The sequence below is a fragment of the Chrysochloris asiatica genome, unplaced genomic scaffold (genome assembly GCF_000296735.1).
Source record: "Chrysochloris asiatica unplaced genomic scaffold, ChrAsi1.0 scaffold00006, whole genome shotgun sequence".
Lineage (NCBI taxonomy): Eukaryota > Metazoa > Chordata > Mammalia > Afrosoricida > Chrysochloridae > Chrysochloris > Chrysochloris asiatica.
Window position 1 is genome coordinate 2,719,483 of NW_006408524.1, and position 23,624 is coordinate 2,743,106.

General features: G+C 45.0%; 1 protein-coding gene across 1 annotated transcript in view; it reads left to right on the forward strand.

The window, feature by feature from the left end:
- ADCY1 (adenylate cyclase 1 (brain)) overlaps positions 1-23,624 on the forward strand; it is a 274,296-nt gene that overhangs the window by 120,687 nt on the left and 129,985 nt on the right. The window contains exon 5 of the mRNA XM_006832260.1: positions 14,394-14,521. Coding sequence (XP_006832323.1) covers positions 14,394-14,521 — 128 coding nt within the window. The remainder of the gene's footprint in view (positions 1-14,393; positions 14,522-23,624) is intronic.

Here is a 23,624-nt window from a genome sequence, read left to right on the forward strand (position 1 = left end):
TTGAGAAAATCTTTTGATAATGCTTTTGTTGTTGTTAACTGCTGTCTAGTTGGTTCCTATTCATAGCGACCATGTCTAGGGTTTCTGAGGAGTGGCTGGTGGGTTTGAACTGCCGACTTTGCTGTTCAAAGTGCCCTTGCAGTCCAGTGTATTATCTTGCTGTGCCACACTAGTAATCCTTGATAAGCATAGATATTTAATGCTTATGAGTTCTTAGTAACCTAATTTATGTCCTGCTGTTCATGCATTTGAAGTTGCCTTTGATAATCTTTTAATAAAACTGGTCACATGGTTTTGTTTTATGCTTTCTTCTAGGAAATTTATACATTCAGGTTTCACACTTAGGTCTCTGATCCACTGTGAATTAGATTTTATGTTTGGTGAGAGGCATGGGTTCTTTTCCTTTTTCTGGAGTTGGATATCCAGCGGCATTTGTTAGACTCTGCTCCTTTGAATGGATTTTGGACCCTTGTTGACAGTCAGTTGTCCCTAGCCTGGACAGTCCTTTTCATCGAGTACTTGTGTCTGAGCCTTAAAGGGCCTATGAGCCCCTGACTTACATGCTACTCTAGAGACATCCTGTTTGGAGATAAGTGGACCACTGTGACACCTTCTGAGTTGGACTCCAGGTTCTGGGTGGGCAGGGACATTGGAATATCAAAAGAACTTTAAAAGGCTGTCCCTTAAGGACAAGGTACTTCCTGACTTCTGGCACACAGCACCTGTGGAGTCAGTTCAGAAGAAGCCTTCTCACTGTCCAGTGCTTCTTGTTGTGCAGACAAAAGACTGGCAGCTGGTGTTTACCTTTTCTCCTAAAGCCTGGGAATTAGCAACTTCACAGCTAACACAGCCCTGCTCAGAAACTGCATTTGCACTAAACAGTAGAGTCAGTCTGGTTCCTTCCTGCTTACCTTTAATCCTGGTGCTTGCTTCTTTTCATTACTAATAAATGTCCTTTGTATTTGTAGCCCCCCTCCCTTTTTTTTTTTTTTTTTTAACAGAATAAGGTATTTTTGTTTGCAATAAAAAACCTGTTCAGGCATATTTTCTCTTCAAGGATTTTCTTAACGGCATCTGGGAACTCATCTATGACTTCTTAACAAACTTCTTCTAAAATTATCAAACTGTCCTTTGCTGGCATAAATATCTCCAGCTTTACATCCTTCAACTTCCTTTTGTTTTGTTGTTGTTGTTAGGTGTCATCTAGTCAGTTCTGACCTATAGCGAACCTGTGTGCAACAGAACAAAACATCGCCAGTCCTGCGGCCAACCTCACATTGCTGCTACCACTGTGCCAATCCATGTCTTTGGAGGTGGGTCTCCTTCTTTATTGCTGACCCTTTACTTTACCAAGTATGATGTCATTCTCCAGGGACTGGACCCTCCTGATAATATCTCCAAAGTATGAGAGACTAAGTTGGCCTTCTTGGCTTCTAAGGAGCATTCTGGTTGTACTTCTTGCAACATAGATTCGTGTGTTCTTCTTTTAAGTCCATGGTACCTTTAAATTTTTCTCCAACACCATAGTTCAAATGCATGAATTCTTCTGTTGTTGTTAGATGCCATCAAGTTGGTATCAATTCATAGCGACTCTGCACACAACAGAATGGAACACTGCCCGGTCCTGGGCCAACCTCACAACTGTTGCTATGCCTGAACCCATTGCTACCATCATGTGCAAATCCATTTTTCTGGGGTCTTCCTCTTTTTCTCCTACCATCCACTTTACCAAACATGAACCCTTCTCCAGGGACTGGTCTCAGCTGATAATATGTCCAAAGTATGAGAGATGAAGTTTAGCCATCCTGACCTCCAAGGAGCACTCTGGCTGTACTTCTTCCAACACAGATCTGTTGGGTCTTTTGGCAGCCCCTAGCACTTTCAATATTCTCCTGCAACACCATAACTCAAATGCATCAATTCTTCTATGGTCTTCCTTATTCACTGTTCAACTTCCACATACAGATGAGGTTACTGAAAATATAATAGCTTGGGTCAGGTGCACCTTAGTCCTCAAACTCACATTTTTGCTCTTTAACACTTTCAGGTCTTGTGCAGCAGATTTGCCTAATGCAATGCATCGTTTGATTTCTTGACTGCTGTTTCCATCAGTGTTGATGGTTGATCTCAGCAAAATGAAGTCTTTGACAAGTTCAATCTTTTCTCCATTTATATGGATATTGTTTATTGGTCCACTGGTGAGGATTTTTGTTTTCTTTTAATTGAGGTGCAATCCATACCGAGGGCTGTGGTCTTTAATCTTCATCAGTAAGTATTTTTAAGTCCTTTTTCACTTTCAGCAAGCAAGGTTATATCATCTGGCTATCGTAGGTTGTTAATGAGTCTTCCTCCAATCCTGATGCCACATTTTTCTTCATATAACCCAGCTTCTCGGATTGTATGCTCAGCATACAGATTGAATAAGTATGGTGAAAGAATACAACCCTGGCGTATACCTTTCCTAATTTTAAACCATTCAGTGTTCCCTTGTTCTGTTCAAACAACAGTCTGTGTACATGAGCACAATTAAGTGTTCCGGAATACTCATACTTTACAATGCTGTCCATAGCTTGTCATGTTCCACACAATCGAAAGCATTTGCATAGTCAATAAAGCACAGGTAAACATCTTTCTGGTATTCTCTGCTTTCAACCAAGATCCATCTGACATCAGCAATGATACCCCTCATTCCACGTCAACTTCTGAATCCAGCTTGAACCTCTGGAAGTTCTCTGTCAATGTATGGTTGCAGTCGTTTCTGGATTGCCTTCAGTAATACAGACTTGCATGGGATATCAAAGCTATTGTCCTATGATTTCTGCATTTCGTTGGTCACCTCTCTTTGGAATGGGCACAAAGTTGGGTCTCTTCCAGTCAGTTGGCCAGGTAAGTTGTCATCTAGATTTCTTGACATAGATGAGTGCCTTCAGTGCCACATCAGCTTGTTGAAAGATTTCAATTTGTAGTCCATCAATTCCCGGTGCCTTGTTCTTTGCCAGTGCCTTCAATGCACCTTGGACTTCTTCCTTCAGTATCTTTGGCTCTTGATCACATGCTACCTCTTGAAATGGTTGAACATTGACACAGTGACTCGGTGTATTCTTTCCATCTTCTTTTGATGCTTTCTGCATTGTTCAACAATTTGCACTTAGAATCCTTCAATACTGAAGGTCAAGTTTTGAATTTTTTCTTCAGTTCCCTCAGCTTGAGAAAATGCTGAGTGTATTCTTCCCTTTTGGTCTTCTAACTCCAGGTCTTTGCACATTTTGTTGTAATATTTGACTTTGTCTTCTTGAGCTGCCCTTTGAAATGTTCTGTTCAACTCTTGTACCTCTTCTCTTCTTTCATTTGCTTTAGCATCTCTGTGCTGGAGAACAAGTTTCAGAGTCTCTTCTGACATACAATTTTGTCTTTTCCTTCTTTCTTGTCTTCTTAATGACCTTTGCTTTCTTCCTGTGTGATGTTCTTGATGTCATCCTGCAACTCTTCTGGTCTTTGGTCTTTAGTATCTAATGCATCAAATCTGTCCTTCAGATGATCTCTAAGTTCATGTCGGATATATTCAATTCTAGGGTCTTCTTGTTCATTGTCCAACTTTCATATGCATATTAAAATAGCCTTATGGCTTCTGTCTGGCACACGTTTGTCTGAAGTCTTTGCTCTTGAACACTTCAAAGAGATCTTGTGCAGCAGATTTGGCTAATGCAATATGCTGTTTGGTTTCTTGACTACTGTTTCTGTGAATGTTGTCTTTGACAACTGTAATCTTTTCTCTATTTTCATGATGTTATTTATTGGTCCTGTGGTGATGAGTTCTGTGGTCGTATATTGAAGTGCAACCTATACTGAAGGCTGTGGTCTTTGATGTTCATCAGTGAGTATTTTAAGTCTTCTTTGCTTTCAGCAAGGATGGTTGTATCATCTACATATTGCCGATTGGTAATGAGTCAGGATTGGAGGAAGACTCATTAACAACCACAAAGTTTGTTTGATCTGCAAGCTCAGCAGTTCAAACTCAACAGCTGCTCCTCAGAAACTCTATACAGGATTGCTACAAGTCAGAACTGACTCAACAGCACTTAACAGAACACCCTCAATAGCAGCAGGAGGTGACTAGGAAATTATTACAGTATTAGTATAGTATGTAGTGTAATTAATTTTATGCAATTATGATTTAATACTGCATCTTTATGTTTCTTTACATTTCTTTAGACTGTAAATGGTGCCATGTGTAGGTAAATTTTGACTTTCAGTAATAGATTTATATATATTTTATGGTAGTAATTGATAAAACAGACTAGTATACATTAATTTCATACCTTTTTTGTTAATTTTTAAAAAGATTTCTAGGCTATCAAGTCCACCTGTGAGTTTTTTCAAATTGTTTTCAAATCTCAAAAAAAGTTTCCATTATATTTATGGAAAAACATCCATGCATAAATGGACCCATGCAGTTCAAACCCCTGTTGCTCAAGGGTCAACTTTACTAATTTTCAGAGCACACTGTTGCTCATTTATCGACTATCCCACTATCTGACATTTTGTTTTTATGGCAATAGTAACAAATCAATTTCAGTCGCTTTAAAGCTGAATAAGGCCCCACGCATTTTCAGTGAAAAGGAACTGTCTCCGGAGCCTCACAGCCTGCCCTCACATTCCAGCCCTCTCCCCAGTCTCAGATATGAATAAATCTGAAAGAGGGAAACAAAAGGCCTGATGCTAGGGCCACTGGTCATTAACCTGCACATGCGCTCTTCCAGCCTTGCCAAATCCCAGCCAAGTGTGCAGCCTCGTGGCAGAACCATAGCTTCAGGCCTTGAGTCTGGGAGAAGACAGCAAAGGGGCACTGGCAAAGCATCCAGTGGTCCCGTCACTGCAGACCTCTGTGATCCACTGTAGGTGGGCATTTCTATGTGAACAAGAACTCTATGTAGGTCACGGTTGGGTGATTCCCCACCTGGCTTCAAATTCTGACCCAGATTCTGCTTGCGGTTTGCAATGACACACGCCTGCTCACCCACCTGAGGTACAGAAATCACAGCTCAGAGATGACTGCTGCAGGGGAGGTAGGAACTCCAGGGGTTCACTTCTGGAATGACTCTGGGACCTTGAGGAGCATCTGGCTGCTGAAGTTTCATGCAATGCTGATGTTTACTAACATCCTGGTCTTTGGAACCTAACCGACCCATGCCGCTAGTTGCTAAGTGAAAAGTGGGTATGGTGAGTTGGTACTCTGCAGCATTCTGACAATTATCTTAAGTTTCTCTATCTTTTTAAAAAAAAATGTTATTGAACTCATGAATTTGGAAAACTTTTTGTTTTACTCTATTGTCATCTTTTTCTTTTTGATGCTCAGATTTTCCATTTCTAGCTAGCAGAAGCCTCTTCAGGTGGTTCTTGTTACCGTAGACCTAGCCCTTGTCCCTTCTGAGCATGGCTTAAGAGACAGTGGGATACACTTGCTCCAGAAACACAACCTTTCCCCAAGAAGCTGTTGTTTCTTCCACTGGAAAATAGTCTCTTATAACTATAATCTGGATTGTTAGGGCTTTGATTTTTGTATTTGAATCTCTTTGATGCTGAAAATCTTAATGACAGGAATACAATTTTTTGTTGTTTTATCCTTCAGTATAAAGTTCAAAATAACATTGGCAGTTTCCCATCAACAATAAGGTGAGTGGATGCAATTGAAGATTTTTTGTGGTTATTTTTGTCTTCCCACTGGACCTATTAGTCAAAATGTATGCTTTCTTGTCACGTGCAATAGTCTTTCTCTGTTTGGTAATGCTACCAATGTGGTAACAGATGAATTGATTTCATTTTGTTTCTTATTTTAAATTTAATTTTTCTTTTATAAGTAGATAAAATATTTGTATGGTTCTTCTCCAAAGTGACAACTCAAAGACAAGATATGTCAAGGCATGGAGAGATGGAGCAGCTGGGGACTCTAGACCCAGAGAGGGAGAGGGGCTGTGTGTTGACAACCATGGGGGCAGGCTTGCAGGGTATACCCTTTGGTTGGTTGATGATGCATGGAGGGGATTGTAACCATGGAAATGAAACAATATACGATAGGATGAATGTAAAGCTAATGTTCTCCCATGTAAACTATCACATAATTCACAATAAAACGTAAAAAAAAAAAAAAAGATACATCAAGTGAGGCTTCCGCCTGGTCCCACTGTTTGCTCTTGTCTCATATACATAAACAGTTGTATTGGGCTTTGGTTTGCCTTTCTATCACGCCCCTCTGGGGCCAGAAGTCAATGAGCATGTGTAATTGCTTACCTTCACAAAGACAGCTGAGTGGAGGCAAAGCTGTATGTCTCTCTTTTTGTCACTTGTCCCAGTATTTCTGGAGCACTCCTTGAAAATCCTTCACAGGGTCGCTATGGGTCAAAACCAAATTGATGGCACTTAACCACAACAACCACAAACTAGTAGGGCATCTTACTTTCGCTCAGCTCTTTCTCTGCTCGTCCCCATTAAAAGGCACCCATCGCAACTCTCTTGCCGTCTCGGGTCTCTCATTGTGGGCAGGAATCTCCCAGAAAACAGGACCTTAACTCACTTTGAGATCGTTGATGCTTAGTGCAGTGGCCAACAGGTAAATGAGGCTCTAGGAAAGGAATCATGACAAAAGGAATTGTGAAAGTTGAAATGGAAATGATTTTGCTTGCCCTCCAGAGAGAGCCACTGCTGGTTTTCTTAGTGTATTTCTTTGCGACATTATGTGGATGCAGCTGGTTAAACATTTATAGTCATAAAGTCACCAAGGCACTGATCTATCGAGTCAAGCACCAAAAAGGGCAAAAACAAAACAAAATAAAAACTGCAAACAGAAAGTGTGTAGTGTTTATTTGAGCAGTTAATCTGTATGCATACAGGATGTTCAAAAGAAACTGTAAGATTTGTCTGTGGCCATTGCAATGAGTTTTTAAGGAGGAAGCATTGTTGTTGCTAGGGGAGGTTAAGTTGGTTCCGACTTGCAGCGCCCCTGTATGCATCAGAATGCAACACTGCCCTGTCCTGCACCAGCTTCACAACTGTTGTTACGCTTGAGCCCGCTGCAGCCGCCACTGTGCCAGTCCATCTCATTGGGGTCTTCCTCTTTTTCACTGACTTTCCCTTTTACCAAACATGATGTCTTTCTCCAGGGACTGGTACCTCCTGATAATGTGTAGGAAGTATGAGAGATGAAGTCTGGCCATTCTGGCTTATCAGGAACATTCTGACTGTACTTATTTCAAAGCAGGTTTTGTTCTGGCAGTCCACGGTACTTTCAATATTCTCCTCCAACACCATAACTCAAATGCATCAGTTCTTCTACAGTCTTCCTTATTCACTGTCCAGCTTTCACATGCATAGGAGGCAATAGAAAATACCATCACTTGAAAATACCAAGGAGGAAATAGAGAGTAGAAAATTAACTATTGACTAATCAAGGAGCTCTGGTAGTGTAGTGGTTACGAATTGGGCTGCGAACCACAAGGTCAGCAGTTTGAAACTACCAGCTCTTCCTTGGGAGAAAGATGAGGCTTTCTGCTCCCATAAAGATTTACAGCCTCGGAAACCCTGTACAGGGTCGCTATGAGTCGGAACCGACTCCATGGTACACAACAACAACAACAATTCTAGTATCAGGATAAAGAAGAAGCTTTCTGCTCCCACAATATGTGCAACCCCAGAAACCCTATACAGAGTTGCTGTTATTTAGAACCGACTTGTCGGCACTTAACAACATTAACAATCTTAGTTGCTTGAATCTTGGCTCACTTTCTGAGGTCATTTGCTATTAGACCACCATGTGGTTGCTTTTCTGTGACCGGGTCAGCCTCTCCTACCTACCCTACCTTTAGTCATTGGTTTAGATCCTCATAAATAGTCCAAAGGCTGTAAATAATAAAGACACCTTAGCTACCCAGGAAAAAGTTTAAGAATCATCTCTCAGGAAACAAGAGAAATCACTTAAAGTGAATTCTTTGCATAAGATAAACTGAGCAAGTTTATGGTTTACAGATATCCTTGTCACAAAGAGGAATCTTATGGTCACGTGACATTATTTCCTTTAATTTGTTTTGGGGTATATTCTACAATGGTCATTTATTTATTTATTTTATTTTTCTATGCAGTCAGGGCAATTTGTTCATTTGACCCTCAGTTTCTAAAATTTCTTAGCCTTAAATCTGCCTTCATTTAGGAACCGCTTTTAAGCCAGAAATTTCGTCCTGCAAAGTTAATACAACTTGGCCTGTTTGGGTTTTGAATTTTTTTTTTTTTTCCCCAGGGCATAAATGACATTAATTCAAGCTCTCTCTCCACCTTCTGAGCATTGGGGGTGTGGTGTGGCGTCCCCACATTGTCTGCTGATCTCTGCGGACTCTCTGGTGCTAGAGTGTGCTGTACAGGGAGCCTGGATAACTTCGGCCTCTGGCCTCTAGTGAGTTTTCGTGATCCCACTGAGGAATCTGCATCATCTAAGGCCTCCTTCTAGTGGCTCTCTGTCCCCTGGTCTGATCAGCATGTCCAGGGTCTTCTGGGATCAGAGCTGGAGTAGCCTGGGTCAGCTAGACTACAATGTGTGTTCTCTGCTTAAACACGTGGGATGGGCCCAGAGCTTGTCTGCCAGCCTGCCACATTCCTCAAGCCATATCCAGGAAGCAGGTGGCAGACTATTGTACCGAGTTCCCTTCAGCCTGGAATTTCTGTTGAGATGTCTGTTGTCATGTGACTCAACAGTCTGGCCCCGTGAAAGGCCTGAAGGAAGGCTGCAGCACTGGTTTCCTTTGTTTGGCCAATTGGGGCCGGAACCCTGGTCAAGCCCTTGAAACCCTCTTCCTCTGTAGTTATTTTGGCTGGACACATGGCTCTAAGGTGTATGGCAGACCACCTTCTCTATGCTGGTCTCTGGTGGGAATGCTAGGCCCGACGCTAACCAGGCTCTAGCTTCTGATATTTATAGAGAATACTTTAAAATCTGTTAAGCCAAAAGCAAATTTAAAACCTTTTCTTTTGGGGCCTGGGAAAGGGTCTCTCTTAAGCATGCTAACAAAAGCAAGGGCATTTTATTTTTGAAATCAGCATTTCAGTCTATGCATTTGTTTCAGGCACATGCTGTGGGAATGCTTTCCTGCCCTTTCACCAGGTCTGTTTGAGGACTAAGGTGCGCCTGACCCAGCCATGGTATTTTCAATGACCTCATATGCATGTGAAAGTTGCACAGTGAGTAAGGAATACCCTAGAAGAATTGATGCATTTGCGTTATGGTGTTGGAGGAGAATATTGAAAGTGCCATGGGCTGGCAAAAGAACCAACAGATCTGTGTTGGAAGAAGTGCAGCCAGAGTGCTCCTTGGAGGCCAGGATGGCCAAACTTCATCTCCCATAGTTTGGACATATTGTCAGGAGGGACCAGTCCCTGGAGAAGGACATCATGGTTGGTAAGGTGGAGGGTCAGAGAAAAAGAGGAAGACCCCCAATGAGATGGATTGGCCAAGTGACAGCAGCAATGGGCTCAGGTGTAGCTACAATTGTGAGGTTGGCCCAGGACTGGGCAGTATTTCGTTCTGTTGTGCACAGGGTCGCTATGAGTTGGTACTGACTTCAATGGCAGCTAACAACAACAACAGAGTCACAATGAAGCTCCTGTGTTGTTGAGTGCCGTCAAGTCTGTATAGAATTTCCAAGGATTGACTGGTAAGTTTGAACCACTGATCGTCTGGCTCAAACCAACCTTTCAATCCAATACAATATGATCCTACAGCGCCACACTGGGACTCCATGAGGCTGTTGTAAGTAGCTCCAAAGGCCTCTGATTTGTATTTTAAACTCTCAGGTTTAAACTTCTGCTCTCTAAGTTGCCCAGTCCTTGAGGAGCTTGAGCGTGTCTTCATGTGCTAGCCCACTCAGTAGATTCCTCCAGAGCCTGTTGTTGTCTGCTGCTCTGTGCCTTGCCCTCAGGGACCCTGTGGCCTGGAACCAGGAGCAGAATCTGACTGCAATCCCCATGGGGATGGCATGAAAGTATGAGCTGTGCTCAGACTCTGTGTGAGAGCATGGTGTAAGCACTGTGGAGAACTTGGGGAAGACGACGCTAGGCTGTAGGGCTGGAGCTGTGTGGGACCACATCTCTGACTAGGGATGGAAATGAAGAGAGGTGGCCTTGGCTCAGGTACTCTAGGGAGGACAGGCCATGGGCCCAAAAAGTAGAGGTGGAGGGGATGTGCCGAGGGGGACCCCACAGTCACCTGGTACCCGTGATGCCCATGCCCCTTGTGTTCATTGTTATAGAGAAGGTTGGGAACATATTTCACCACAAGACCCTCCTGGACTGAAGCTCAAGGTCCCCAGAATCAAGCACTGTGGTTTTCATAGGCTACTCAGAGGGATCGCTGAAGAGGGTTCAGCCTATGAGGGAGGCCATGAGGAGACGTGGGGACCCCACAGCACTTTCCATATCTCAACCTTGTCAGCCATACTGGCTGGGAAAGGAAGTGGACTCAGAAAGGCACTACATGGGGGAAGACTGGCATTCCTCAAACCCTGGTAGCCTTATACTGACGTCTAAATGAGCTCTTTGGGGGACTCTGCGCTACTCTCATGCTGAGCAGTGATGTTGAGGAACTGTCAGAAAGACATGTTAACGGTGCTGGGGAGAAGTCCACATGCCCTGTGGGCCTGGAAGCTTAGATCAGGGCTCTCCCTCCCAGTGAGCTCCCTCGAGACTGGACCTCATTGTTGTACGATGACCAGCTCATCCTTGGCGGGAATCAGAGCTGGCCATGAGCCACCTCTGGGCAGCCAGGGCTGTTGAATGAGTGTCACATGGCAGGCACACAGCACTACAGGAGCTAGCAGGCCCACTCCGGTCCGGTCTGCCCCGTCTTTTGAATATACTGTCATCCACCACATGCTGGCCAGTCTTTTTGGAGTCTTGGTGTGGCGCTGTGTGATAAGAATTGGATTGCAAGGTTGCTTTGAACTGCAAGGTCAATGGTTCAAACTCATCATCTGCTGTTTGGAAACCCTATATAGGGGCACTATGAGCCTGAACTGACTTGACGGTACTTTACAACAACAACAACACTCTTCTTTGCCGAGCATGACTATGATCATCAGCTGGAACCCTGGAACCCAGCCTCTATGCTGAAAGCCTGACAGCCTATTCTCTGGAGTCCTCACAGCCTGTGAGATGGTGTCACTGAGTCCCCTCCTCACAGATGGCAGCCCTTTGGGTCCAGGGCAGAATGAGGATCAGAACTAGGCTGCCTAGCCTTGGAGTTCATGATCCCAACACCCCCTGGGCGCACTGGCTCTGAGCTAGGCCATCATGCACCTAACAACCCTAGCCCAGCCTGAACGTGGTGCCTGTGGGGTTAATTCCATCCTATAGGAAAGAAACCAGGGTCCCTGAAGCAGTCACACTGAGTCTGAGCCATGGGTGACCAGTCTATAAAGCATGCCTGTGGACATTCTCCCAGCATGCCGTTGTGAGGAGCAGGGGCTCTGGAGAGAGCATAGTCCTGGCGTGGCCTTTGTGAGACTGTTTCAATCTCACTGCATTGATTGGGGATGTAACCGCCATTGTGTGTTTAATGTTACTCCCCTCCCGGATGAGGATAGGCACTTTGCAAGCCTGGGAGCTGTTTAGGAGAAGAGATGTTCCCATGGGATGCTGGCAGTTGGGCTTGGGGAGGACTCTGAGACCATTCACCACTATGACAGAGCCAGCAACATGGGCCTGCAAGGTCAGCTGAGACTCCTTACTGTGTGACTTTCTGGGTGTTAGCTCCGGATTCTCCCAGTCCCCCAGGTCCCTCAGGCAAAAGTCAAGGGCGTTTGAGCATCTGGATACTGAGATCTGAGAATGCCTGTCTTAAATGGGCTATGCTAAGGAATCTTAGCATAGCACTGTAGGAAAAACACTGGGCAGCTAACCACAAAGTTGGTGGTTCAAACCCACCCGTTACTCCTCGAAACCTTATACAGGGTCGCTATGAGTAAGAACCAACTCTATGGCACTTAACAGCAACAAAAATAATTTATAGCATGGTGTAGTGGATTTTATAATGTCTCCTCTAACCATAGTCTTTAACTCCCACCAAACAACATTTTTGCCCAGCTGGATCTGGGTAAGAGGAGATGCTGACAGGACTATTTGATTCATCTGTGAGTGGTTAAGAGCGTTAAGGCGTTGGGAAGTGTAGGCATTGGACAGACTTGGAACTCTAACCTGTGCAACAGGAGCCAACTCCCTGGAATTGCTGTGTATTGGACCTCTTCAACCCAGGGACAGAAAGCTGTGGCACAAGAGGAGTGGACAAGGAACAGCAGCAACAGGACCAAGAACCAGAACACAAAAAAGCATGGTGGACTACCTAGCCCAGGGGGCAAGTAAAGCTGAGTGACTTCGGGCAGGAGGCTTGCTTGCAGAGTGGGGTGCCTCCAGGCATTTAATTGGGGCAGCTAGGTTTACTGATCCATGGAGCTAGAGCCTAGTACCCTCAGACTGAGGCTTAGTGTGGGGTGGTATGCCCTGTGGGCATTTCCAGCAGCCTAAAAGAGCTTTGTAGCGTTCATCGGGCAGAGAGAGGTCTGTCTGTAGGCACGGCTTAGGAGAGGCTATCCCGACTAGAACTGTGCCCTCAACATTTCTGACCCTGACTTGTAACATGTTCACTTCCCTAATAAATCCATCAGTCTGAGTATGGTATTTGAGTTCTGTGTGGCCATTGCAATGAATGATTTAACCTAGCTGAGTAAAGAGGGATATGGGTGGAATGGTTTGGTGTCTTTTTTTTTTTAAACAATAGCCTTTGTAAAAAGCCATACCACAAATTAAATATAACCACGGAGGATGTGATTTGTTTAATGCCAGAGTTCTCAGTGTGATCCAAGATCTTTCAAGGCCATACAAGTCCCTCTCAGGTGTTGTCCAGTTATGTGTGTGTTGGGGGGGACCAATACCCATCGTTGACCCCAGCACAGTGTTTCACAGCAAATGGGTGCAGAAGCTGGAAATGCAGTCTAGCTGGCTTCTATTAAAACATATTAAAGAAATTTACATACATCTAAAATAATGCCACTCTTTTTGTTGTGCAAAATATTTTTCATAAAAATGTTATATACTAGAAATACTAGTTTCAATTTTAAGCCAATGAATAAACATACTTAAATGTTCTCATTTGTAGCTTCTAATGTGATGAATCTCAGTAGAGACAGCCCACTTAACATGCCATTAGCACCTCCACGGACTCAAATGGAGCAACACATCTGAGGAGGGTGGAGCCTGCTATACATGGGTAGCATTTCTTCCTGCTATACAGGAGTCACAGTTGACTTGATGGCCTGGCGTGCCACTGTAGGAATAAGCACTTGACCATAAGGTCTGTTCGAACCACAAGGTTGGAGGTTCAAAGTTGCCAGCCACTCCTCAGAAACCCTATACAGGGTCGCTATGAGTCAGAACTGACTCAGTGACACTTAACACCAATAGCGGGTCCTGGTGTGGCGCTGTAGGATAAGCATTGAATTGTTATTCACAGAGTTGGTGGTTCAAACCCACCAGCTGCTCCTCAGAAACCCTATACAGCATCCCTATAAATCAGAACTGACTCAATGGCACTTAGTTAACCACAACAGTAATCACTGTGGGAGTTTCACAGGGTCCTGAGACCCAATGTCGAGAACTTGTTTGCTTGAAGTGAGACAAGTAGCAGTCACAGTAACTGTTAGCATAGGCCTAGTGGTGTAATGGATGTCTGCCTCTGTGTTCTCGGTTCTCCGAGTGGCCTGGGAGGCCCGGCCGTCAGCCCTCTCACTGTGTCCTGCGGAGATGCGCGTTCAGGGAAGTGGGTCAGGGCTCACCACATGGACTTACTTCAGGACTCGCGAGTCCTTTCCCAAGAGCTGCTTAGACCCTCCTGTGGCTTACGTGCTGTGCTTGAACAGTCAGGGAGAAGTGGCTGCCTGTTGAGGATATAGCATGTTCCAGAAAGGCAGGCATGCTATGATTGGCGCTGTGTGAATTCAGAGAAAGAAGACTTGCTCTGGTCCTTGGGGGAGATGTCCAATGGAGCTGGCATTTCTGCTGGGCTAGAAGGGTCTGTAGGGTCTGACCAAGTGAAATACAGGGTGAGGCCAGGGTTAATGGTAGGAGGTAGGTGAGGGTGGATGCACCAGATAGAGAGAAACCTGTAAGGAGGGGAGTGTGGGATGTGTTGGGTTCTGCATGCATTGAAGGGAGGGGCTGCCTCTGGGCTAGGGCCTGGTAGATGCACAACTCTCATTCCAGGCGCTAGGTGGGGAAAAGATGAAGGTCTAGCCGGGCATCTGGGGGCCAGTCCTGTGAAACTTCTGCTGCCTTAACATGTAGGCATTGCCCTTCCCCTTCAGGAGAACCACTGCCGGCGGATCAAGATCCTGGGGGACTGTTACTACTGTGTGTCTGGCCTCACACAGCCCAAGGCAGACCACGCCCACTGCTGCGTGGAGATGGGGCTCGACATGATCGACACCATCACGTAAGTATCACCAGGGGGCTAGATCTGGCTGCAGCTTGCGGCTGCTGACCTCCCTCCCACCGCACAAGGCCTTGCTGGTCACGGTTAGTCGGCCCCCAGGTGTGGTCGCTTGTCCTGGGCCGTGAGGAGCAGAACCCCATAAAATGTGTTCCCCTGAGTGCTGCTTAATGCCCCTCCTTTAAGTTATGCTTGCAACTGTTTCTTTGTTAGGTGTGCATTCCAAAACCCCCTGTCCCCGAGTCAATTCCCACTCGTTGTGACCCTGTCTAGGGTTTCCATGACTGTAAATTGTTATGGGAACATACATCTTTATCTTTCTCCCACGGAGCAGCTGATGGGTTTGAACTACTGAACTTGGAGTTAGCAACCCAGCACCTATCCCACAGCACCACCTGAGCTCTTTAAGGATATTACCCTGTGCTTAGCCAGATAGGACATCTAGGGGAGTTGGTTGCGGGGGAATGTTTGCCTCAGTTCCAGGAGAATTCCATTCCAGAAGAAGGTAAGTGCCCTTGGTCCTCCTCACGGTGGATAACCAGGTGTCAGGTCCTGTGTGGAGAGAGGTGGGTTGACCTCAGGCAAGGTGAGCATGACCAGAAGGAAGGAGAGACTAGTAAGTCTCTTCTGCTTGCTTGTTCTTTAACTTGGCCTTGTCCAATCATGGTATCTATCGACTTGTGCCTTGGATGAAGACATGAGAACTTTTGTTGATTGACTTAACAGTTTGGAGTGGAAATCAGATTAAGTCTCAGAAGTGAGACATGAAGGGTAAGACTCCATGGAAGGAAGTAGAACAGGGATTAGCTCAAAGTTTCACACTTGGAAGCAGACAGTTTTTAGCACAAGAATTGTATGAAGACTTGGAGAAGTAGCAGCTGGTGTGAACGATTGAACAGAACATCAACACAGTACTTCAGAGATTGGAGTAACCAAGGGCCCCATGTGAGACGTTATTGTGGTGTGGGCTGCTGAGGAACAACACAGCTTCAGATTGGATCAGCAGGAGGGAGTGACCTCTGAGCTCTGGCTCAGCCTTGTCAGGTCGTGAGCACTGTGGAACCGTTGAAACTGTAAGTCCACCTTATCACCTGGGAGAATTTATAAACCCTGGTTCTGACTTGCGTCTGAGTCTGATATCGTTTGTTTGGGTGATAGTCTAGGCATTGCAGGTCTCAAAAGCAACCCAGCTGACATTAGTATGCAACAGAATGTGAGAGGAGAATTCTGCTTTAGAGAAGAGAGACCAAACTGGTAGAGATGCGTAAAACTTGGCCAAAAAAGGTGAACGAAGTAAAGCTGTCTGGTTGCAGAAGAGTGAGGGCTAGAGACTTGATTTTCTTCTGTTTACTCAAAGGGCACTGTGTCATATGTGAAAACACCTTCTAGCAACCATCTTGTTCTTTAGTGTCATCGAGTCAGTAGTGACGCATAGCGACCCTATGCACAACAGAACGAAACATTGCCCGGTCCTGAGCTAACGTCACAGTTGTTGCTACGCTTGAACCCATTGATGCTGCCACTTTGCCAATCCATCTCATTGGGGGGGGGGGTCTTCCTCTTTTTTCTGACCCTCCTCCTTACCAAACATGATATCCTTCTCCAGTGACTGATCCCTCCTGACAATATGTCCGAAGAATGAGAGACGTAGTTTGGCCATCCTGGCCTTGAAGGAGGACTCTGACTGCACTTCTTCCAACACAGATCTGTTGGTTCTTTTGACAGCCCATGGCATTTTCAATAATCTCCTCCAGTACCCTAACTTCAGTGTATCAATTCTTCTACATTTTCCTTATTCACTATCCAACTTTTACACACATTTGTGGTTATTGAAAATACCTGGCTTGTGTCAGGTGCACTTTAGTCCTCAGGCTGACATCTTTGCTCTTCAACACTTTAAAAAGGTCTTGTGCAGCAGACTTGCCTAATGCAATACGTCATTTGATTTCTTGACTGCTGCTTCCATGAGTGTTGATAGTTGATCCAAGAAAAATGAAATCTTTGACAACTTCAATCTTTTCCTCATTGATAAGAATGTTGTTTATTGGTCCAGTGGTGAGGATTTTTGTTTTCTTTACATTGAGATGCCATCCATACCAAAGGCTGTGGTCTTTGATCTTCATCAGTTAAGTGTTTTAAGTCCTCTTCACTTTCAGCAAACAAGGTTGTATTATCTGCACATTGCAGGCTGTCAATCTGTCTTCCTCCAATCCTGATGCCTCTATATCCCGTATCATATTTATGCCAGTCATCATCTATTAAACGTCATAGTCGCAATCACATATCATATCTCAATCATATGTATCACATATTCAATCATAGACCTGTTGTTATTAAGTACCCTTGAGTTGGTTCTGACTCATAACGACCGTATGCTCAACAGAATGAAACATTGCCCGGTACGGCACCATCTTCAATGTTTGAGCCCATTGTTGCTGTCACTGTCAAGCCATCTGGTTGGGGATCTTCTTTTTTGCTGACTCTCCACTTTATCCAACATAATGTCCTTCTCCAGGGACTGGCCTCTGCTTATAACATGCCCAAAGAACAAGAGACTAAGCCTCTCCATCCTCACTTCTAAGAAGCATCTGGCTGTACTTCTTCCAGGACAGATTCATTTGTTTTTCTGACAGTCCATAGTACTTTCAGTATTCTTCTCCAACATCATAAATCAAATGCATCCGTTCTTCTTTATTCAGTGGCCAACTTTCACATGCCTGTGAGGTGATTGAAAATACTATAGCTTAGATCAGGCGCACCTTAGTCCTCAAATTGACATCTTTGCCCTTTAACACTTTGAAGAGATATTTTGCAGCAGATTTGCTAATTCAATATGTCTTTTGATTTCTTGACTGCTGCTTCTGTGAGTGTTGACTGTGGATCTAAGCAAAATGAAGTCTTTGATAGTTCCGCTCTTTTCAATGTTTATCATGATGTTATTTATTGGTCCAATTGTAAGGATTTTCATCTTGTTACATTAAGGTGCAATCTATACTGAAGGGTGTAGCCTTTGATCTTCATCAGTATTTCAAGTCCTCTTTCCTTTGAACAAACAAGGTTGTTTCATCTGCATATCACAGGTTATTAATGAGTCTTCCTTCACTACTGATGCTCAGCATGCAGATTGATATCAGTTATATCTTATCAATCACCTCAGAAAAGGGCCCCAATCATTCTGCCCACTGCACAGTCTCTTCAGCAGCCTTAGATAATTCATTGCAATGACCACACAGAACTTAGAGCAGATACCCATGATTATAGGGAAGTTAACAGTTTACAATTCGGGGTTAGATATATTCAGGGTCTTCCAGTCAGGATAGCCTCTCCTAAGCTGTGTTTACAGGCAGGTCTCCATCTAGCAGGCAATGTTATAAAGCTCTTTTAGGTGGCTGGAAAATGCCCACAGGATACACCGCTGACCATAAGCCTCAGCCTGAGGCACCCCACTCTGCAAACAAGCCTCCTGCCCAAAACCCCTCAGCTTTACTTGCCCCAAGGGCTAGGTAGCTTAGCATGCTGTCCTGTGCTCTGGCTCTTGGCTCTGTTGCTACTGGCTGGCTGCTCCCTTGCTCCTCCGGCGGGTGTCACACCTTTCTGTCTCTGGGTCAGAAAGGCTCCGTGTGCAGGTATGTCAGGGGCCAGGTTCTGTGTGCAGGCATGTTAGGGGCCGGAGGACGCTTTCCACGCCTGGCTCTTCTCTACTGGAGTGAAGTTCCTGCTTCCGCGGCTGAGATGAGAAGCAGGATGGCAAAAGCGACCAGTGACCAGGCTCCCTGTTGATAGTCACTCCAGCTGAATCATATAACACATCAGTATCTTCCCCACTCTTTGTTACCCAGACCCACCTGGAAAATGTTGATTGGCAGGAGCCACCCAATAATTCACTACACTGAACTCATCATACATAAGGGTAAGCCGAAAAGCCTTGCTACTGGGTTCCTTCCAAATGAGGCCTGTTGAGAGCCACCTCTGTGATCAGTGGATAGCTGCAGACAGTTTCCCTCACTACATGGAGGCTCTCTACACAGAGGAGGAGTTTTATGTGTTGTTTTCCTTCGACCTCTGACTGGAGTTTTCAGTTTCGAATTTTGGAAACAAAAGAATTCCTCAAGAAGAATGCAAAATAAAACCAAAATAAAAACGAATGTGTCCAGCGGCAGCATTCCATGGGCGCAGCCGACACCAGACTTGAGTAAGACTGCACGTTCCTGTGAACTGTAGGGGATCGCGTTCCTGTGCACAACTGTGTTCCCTCCTCTCACAAGCACATTCATCCTCCGGGTAGACCTCTGTCTCCCCTGTCCTAAAGGCCAGGCTCTGCCCTGTCAGGCTGAATTTAGGTGGCTGTCACTTTCAAGGCAGGTGTGGGGTGATCAGCACACACTGTGGGACCAGGAAGGAGATGTGGAACTGCATTCAGGCTCACAGATGTCAAGGACTCGCCAGAGGTCAGGATTTTGAGTGGCAGAAAAATCCAAAGGTGTGGGGTGTAGGCTTGATTGGCTGCAAGGTTGTCTTTTTTTTTTTTTTGTAGGGGGCTGTGTGGCTTTAACAAATAGGAATCTCTTTTCTCACATCTTAGGAGGCTAGACTTCTGAATTCTGGGCTCCGGCTGCTTTCTCTGTCCTTTGCCTCACAGTTTAAAAGGAAGATCCGCGTCCACTTTTCAGCATTCTTTGGACATCTATCTCCCTGTGTCTTGGCATCAATTTTCACCTGGGTCTTGAAGGTTTCCAGACCTGGGTCCAAAGGAGGGTGGTCTACAGCTGGCTTTTCTGTCTTGATGTTAGCAGGTCCCTTGGTTCTTAGAGTCTTGATTGCTCATCATGTAGGTTACATGGTCCCTGAGGACGCTCTCCACAGAGGAGAGGAGGTACCTCAGTCCTACCGCAGCCAGTGTGGGTCAGTACCATCAGATCACTCTTCATATTGAGACTCCACTGGCAGCCCATCTACTAGGATTGAGAGCCTTTGAAATCCTGGCAGTTGGCTTTGACCCTGCTGAGCATCATGTTGGCTTCTGAATGGGCATTTCCAGCTTCTGGACTGAAAAACTGAGCAAAGTAAGTTAAAACTGAGGAAGAGCTTGGGGCAAAAGCAGGAACACACACACATGCCGCCAAACTAGATGAGTCAGGCATCATTGCTGTGTCTAGCAAGTGAGGAGTGGTCTTTTCTATTCAAATAGTAGAATGTTTATTCTTATGAGAAAGCATGACTGGCAGTGTTCACATTTTCTAATTTCTAAACACAAGTACATCTATTCTAGACACTTCCGTGTGGACTGAGCATAGGAAAAAAGAGGATTTAGAATGCCCTTAATGAAAGGCATGCTAACATTCAAGCAAGAATCCAGGGGTTTGGGGGACTGGGATCTGGCTGTGAAGTATACTCAAGGGCTGCTTTGCAGGAAGTGGGGGCCCAGAACCCTTATCCCACCACCACTACCATAGCCTGAGAAGTGTTGGAACTCTTGGCTCTATACTTTTAAAAGGTTCAGAACTTTTCAAATCCTGTATACTTCAGATGGAGTGCTGCCTTGTTATAGATGGGAAACCAAGATCCAGTAGGAACAGGATGAGCCCAAGTTGAGGATGGGAATTCAACATAGTGGTGCTTGAAAGCTCTGCCTTTTCTACCTGGCCAAGGGCTGGGGGTGGGTGGGGCACAGTGCAGTGTCACCAATTCTGGAAAATTCTGCCTAGATGATAGTAGATGTGTCTCTGGAATTCTCAGTCTCTCTTCTTTTTCCTGTTATTCCCACAGCTGTACCCCCAGTGCTTAGAATCATGAGGGAGGTTAGCGAGCTCCCATATTGGGTGACGGGATGGATGTTCTTCATTCTTTGAGTTTCAGTATAGCTGTGGCTAGACTTCAGCTCTGCCAGAAATCATTGATACAAAGGGGTCCCCTGCCCGTTAATGTGTCTGTCTGTGCTGGCTTCCTTCCTCTCAGGCTGCCTAGGTGTCTGTGGAGAGTATGTGCATTTCAGACATTTACCTCCATTGAAAAAAAAGAGAGATCCCTGAGCTCCAGAGAATAAATAACAAAGGAAACTGAGACAAAACTAAAACCCTAAAGACTGGGAACTCTCTGAAAAGGAAGTTAGTTCTGTTTGGTCTAGGCAGGTCAACTTGGGCATTCTAGGAACAATAAATCTAGAGGGACATGATTTATTTTGAAATGATTGCCCTATTAAGTACAGATTGGATGTTGCCAGAAATGAAGTATTGATATTAATGTAGAACCTACTGGAAAAAATGAACAGTGAGAGGCTAGGTGGAAAGGTCTAGGTAGGAAGAGTGGTGAGGCTGGGCTTTAACCAGGCATGGGTCCTGGGGACGGCAGGCCAAGTGCTGGGCACCAAGAGCCTCATGAGCATCGTGGAGTTGGAAGACGAGTCTGGGGCCCGCTGTCCTCATTCTTATAGCCTCTCATACCTGCAGGGGTAGAAATGCTCAAAGTACACAGAAACACTGTGGCAAGTTGAATTCTTTATATTACTTCATACTGGTTTGCTTTTTTATAAATTTTGAAAAATAAATCGTAACTAATTTTTTTGTTTTGTCTCAGAACCTCTGAAGGGTCGTTATGAGTCGGAACTGACTTGACGGCACTTTAATAACAACAGTTGAAGATTGTCAAACAACTGGGGGGAGCGGGGAGATAAATTAAATTTTAAAAAATTCAAAATTTATAAAATTGAATAGTATTAAAGAAATATTGGCTTCCTGGTATGGTGCTGTACAATAAATAAACACAGGACTGCTAACCTCAAGGTTCGTGGTTCAACCCCAGCAGCCACTCCTCTGAAACCCTATACTCCACAGCACATAACAACAGCAAAGAAGTGTCCGGAGTCAAAGTTTCAGGTGGATTTTTCTGTAGACTTGTGGCTCGTACCCTTCAGAAGTTGTCTGAGCTTCAGCCTGCTCTGAGACTCTGGCCTGTGTAAGATGGTTTTGGTTGGTAGTGTTGCTGGTTTGAACAGAAGCTGTTGTAGGGGAGTGAGGGGCTTTTGGCCTGCGGGGTGATGGGTGCAGTTGTCGCCAGGCCTATAGCTATAGGGGACAGATTGAAGTATAGTTCCCTGGAGCCAAGGTGTGCACAAGAGGTGGCCTTGGGGCAGCATCTCACAAAATGCCCTGTCCCAGAGCATCTCAGGGTGCCCCCAAATCTGCCACAGTTGAGCCAGACTTGTTGGCTGCTGCAGACGGGGAGAGGTGGTCAGGGCACCCGTGTTACTGGCTCCTGCTATCATGTGACTTGAGCAAAGTGGGGTGGGGGTACTGCAGAGAACCTGCCACTGTTATCCAAGCGACTGCCTGAGTCTAATTTTGAGCCAGGTGGAGCATTCACCAGTGTATCCTAAGTGTTTAGGTAGAAATAGGACAGTCCTGAGGAAAGCCCAGCCTGCTGGCAGCGTGGACCCATTCCACTGGTGATTTGGTGCAGGTTGCGTCATGCTGGGGAGGGATGGTTGGCTCTGCCCTGCTGTCGGAACTGAGTGGCTGCGGTGTCCCCTTGAACCTTACTTATATTGGGCTGCTGCCAGGTAGAGCCACCTGGTCCACCTGTCCATGGGCACCTGACCAGACAGGATTGACACATTGACACATGCAGTCCCTGGGGGCTGGGAGGGAGCTGATCAAGAACAGACAGCTGTCCTGCCTGCTTCCAAAAAGGACTCAACGTGACTTAAGTCACTTCATGCTTAACTGTCAGATGCTTAGGGAAGGTGATGGTGTGAGTGCGGATGGGAATGAAATCGGAGCATTGTGTCCAGAAGGCTGGAGTTCTTAGATATGATCAGATGGCTCAGTGAGTGTATCTTTGGGGACAGGCCCTCCCTTGTGGCTTGTGAAGCACCCAGGCCTTAGTGGAACAGAGGACTTTGACCAGGACTATGAGACATAGAATGGGTGCTAAGCACTTCTGGTTTTGGAGCATCCAAGAGACACACAGATTTCAGTCACACAGGGCCTAGAGAGGGATGTCGTGGGAAATGAAGAGTTTACTTGATTGTCTAGCGCAAGTATCTGAATGCCCCTCTGTTTCCCAGCACCACCCACATACCTCATGTCCCTTTAGAAACAGTGAAAGTGCCTGGCACTGCTGCCCCGCTGACAGGTTACCTTTTTTCCTTTAATTTGCTTTGTTTTCAGTTTTTATTGTGTTCATAACAAAGGTTAGTAAAAAAGTTTCACTACAAAATCATAGAAAGCTTTATTAAACAAAAATATCAAAATGTGAAGCTATTGGTTCTCCCCTTCTCCACCTTCTAGGTCTGTCTGTACTTCCAAAGGGTCACTGTTTAATCATTTTCTCATTCTGTACAGTCACTTTTCTATGGAATAGTCACAATATGGGTCTTTTCTTGCCAGTTGGCCAGGTAGCTAGCCTGGGCTTCTTACTTCAGTACCACCCATTACTGAACATATTTCTGCTTCCTGAAATAGCTGAACATTGCCAACTCTTTTTGCTACAGTGACCCTGTGAATCTCTTTCCATCTTCTTGATCATTCAGCATCTTCCTGCAACATTCAGTATTTTGCCCACAGAATTATTCAGTATTGCCACTTGAGGCTTGAAATTTTTCTTCAGTTCTTTCAGCTTGAGAAATGCTGAGTATGTGTTCTTCACTTTTGCTTTTCTAATTCCAGTTCTTTGCGCATTTCATTGTAATAGTTAGTCCTCTCAATCTGTACTTTGTCTTTTTATTTTCTACCTCCAGTTCTTTGCGCATTTCATTGTAATAGTTAGTCCTCTCAATCTGTACTTTGTGATTTTCTCTTCAGCTCTTTTGCTTCATCATTTCTTCTGATCGCTTTAGCCACTTACTCTACATTCAAGAGCAAGATTTAGAGTGTCTTTATAACAACCACTTTGGTTTTTCCTCTTTTGCTGTCTCTTTAATGACATTTCTCTCTCTTCATGCTTGCTGTTTTTGATAGCATCCCACACTCCTCTAGTCTTCAGTCATTGGTGTTCAGTGTGGCAAATCTGTTCTTAAGATAGTCTCGAAATTCAGCTGGGACATGCTTGAGGTTATATTTTGACTCTCGTGGACTTGTTTTAATTTCCTTCAGCTTCAGCTTGAAATTGA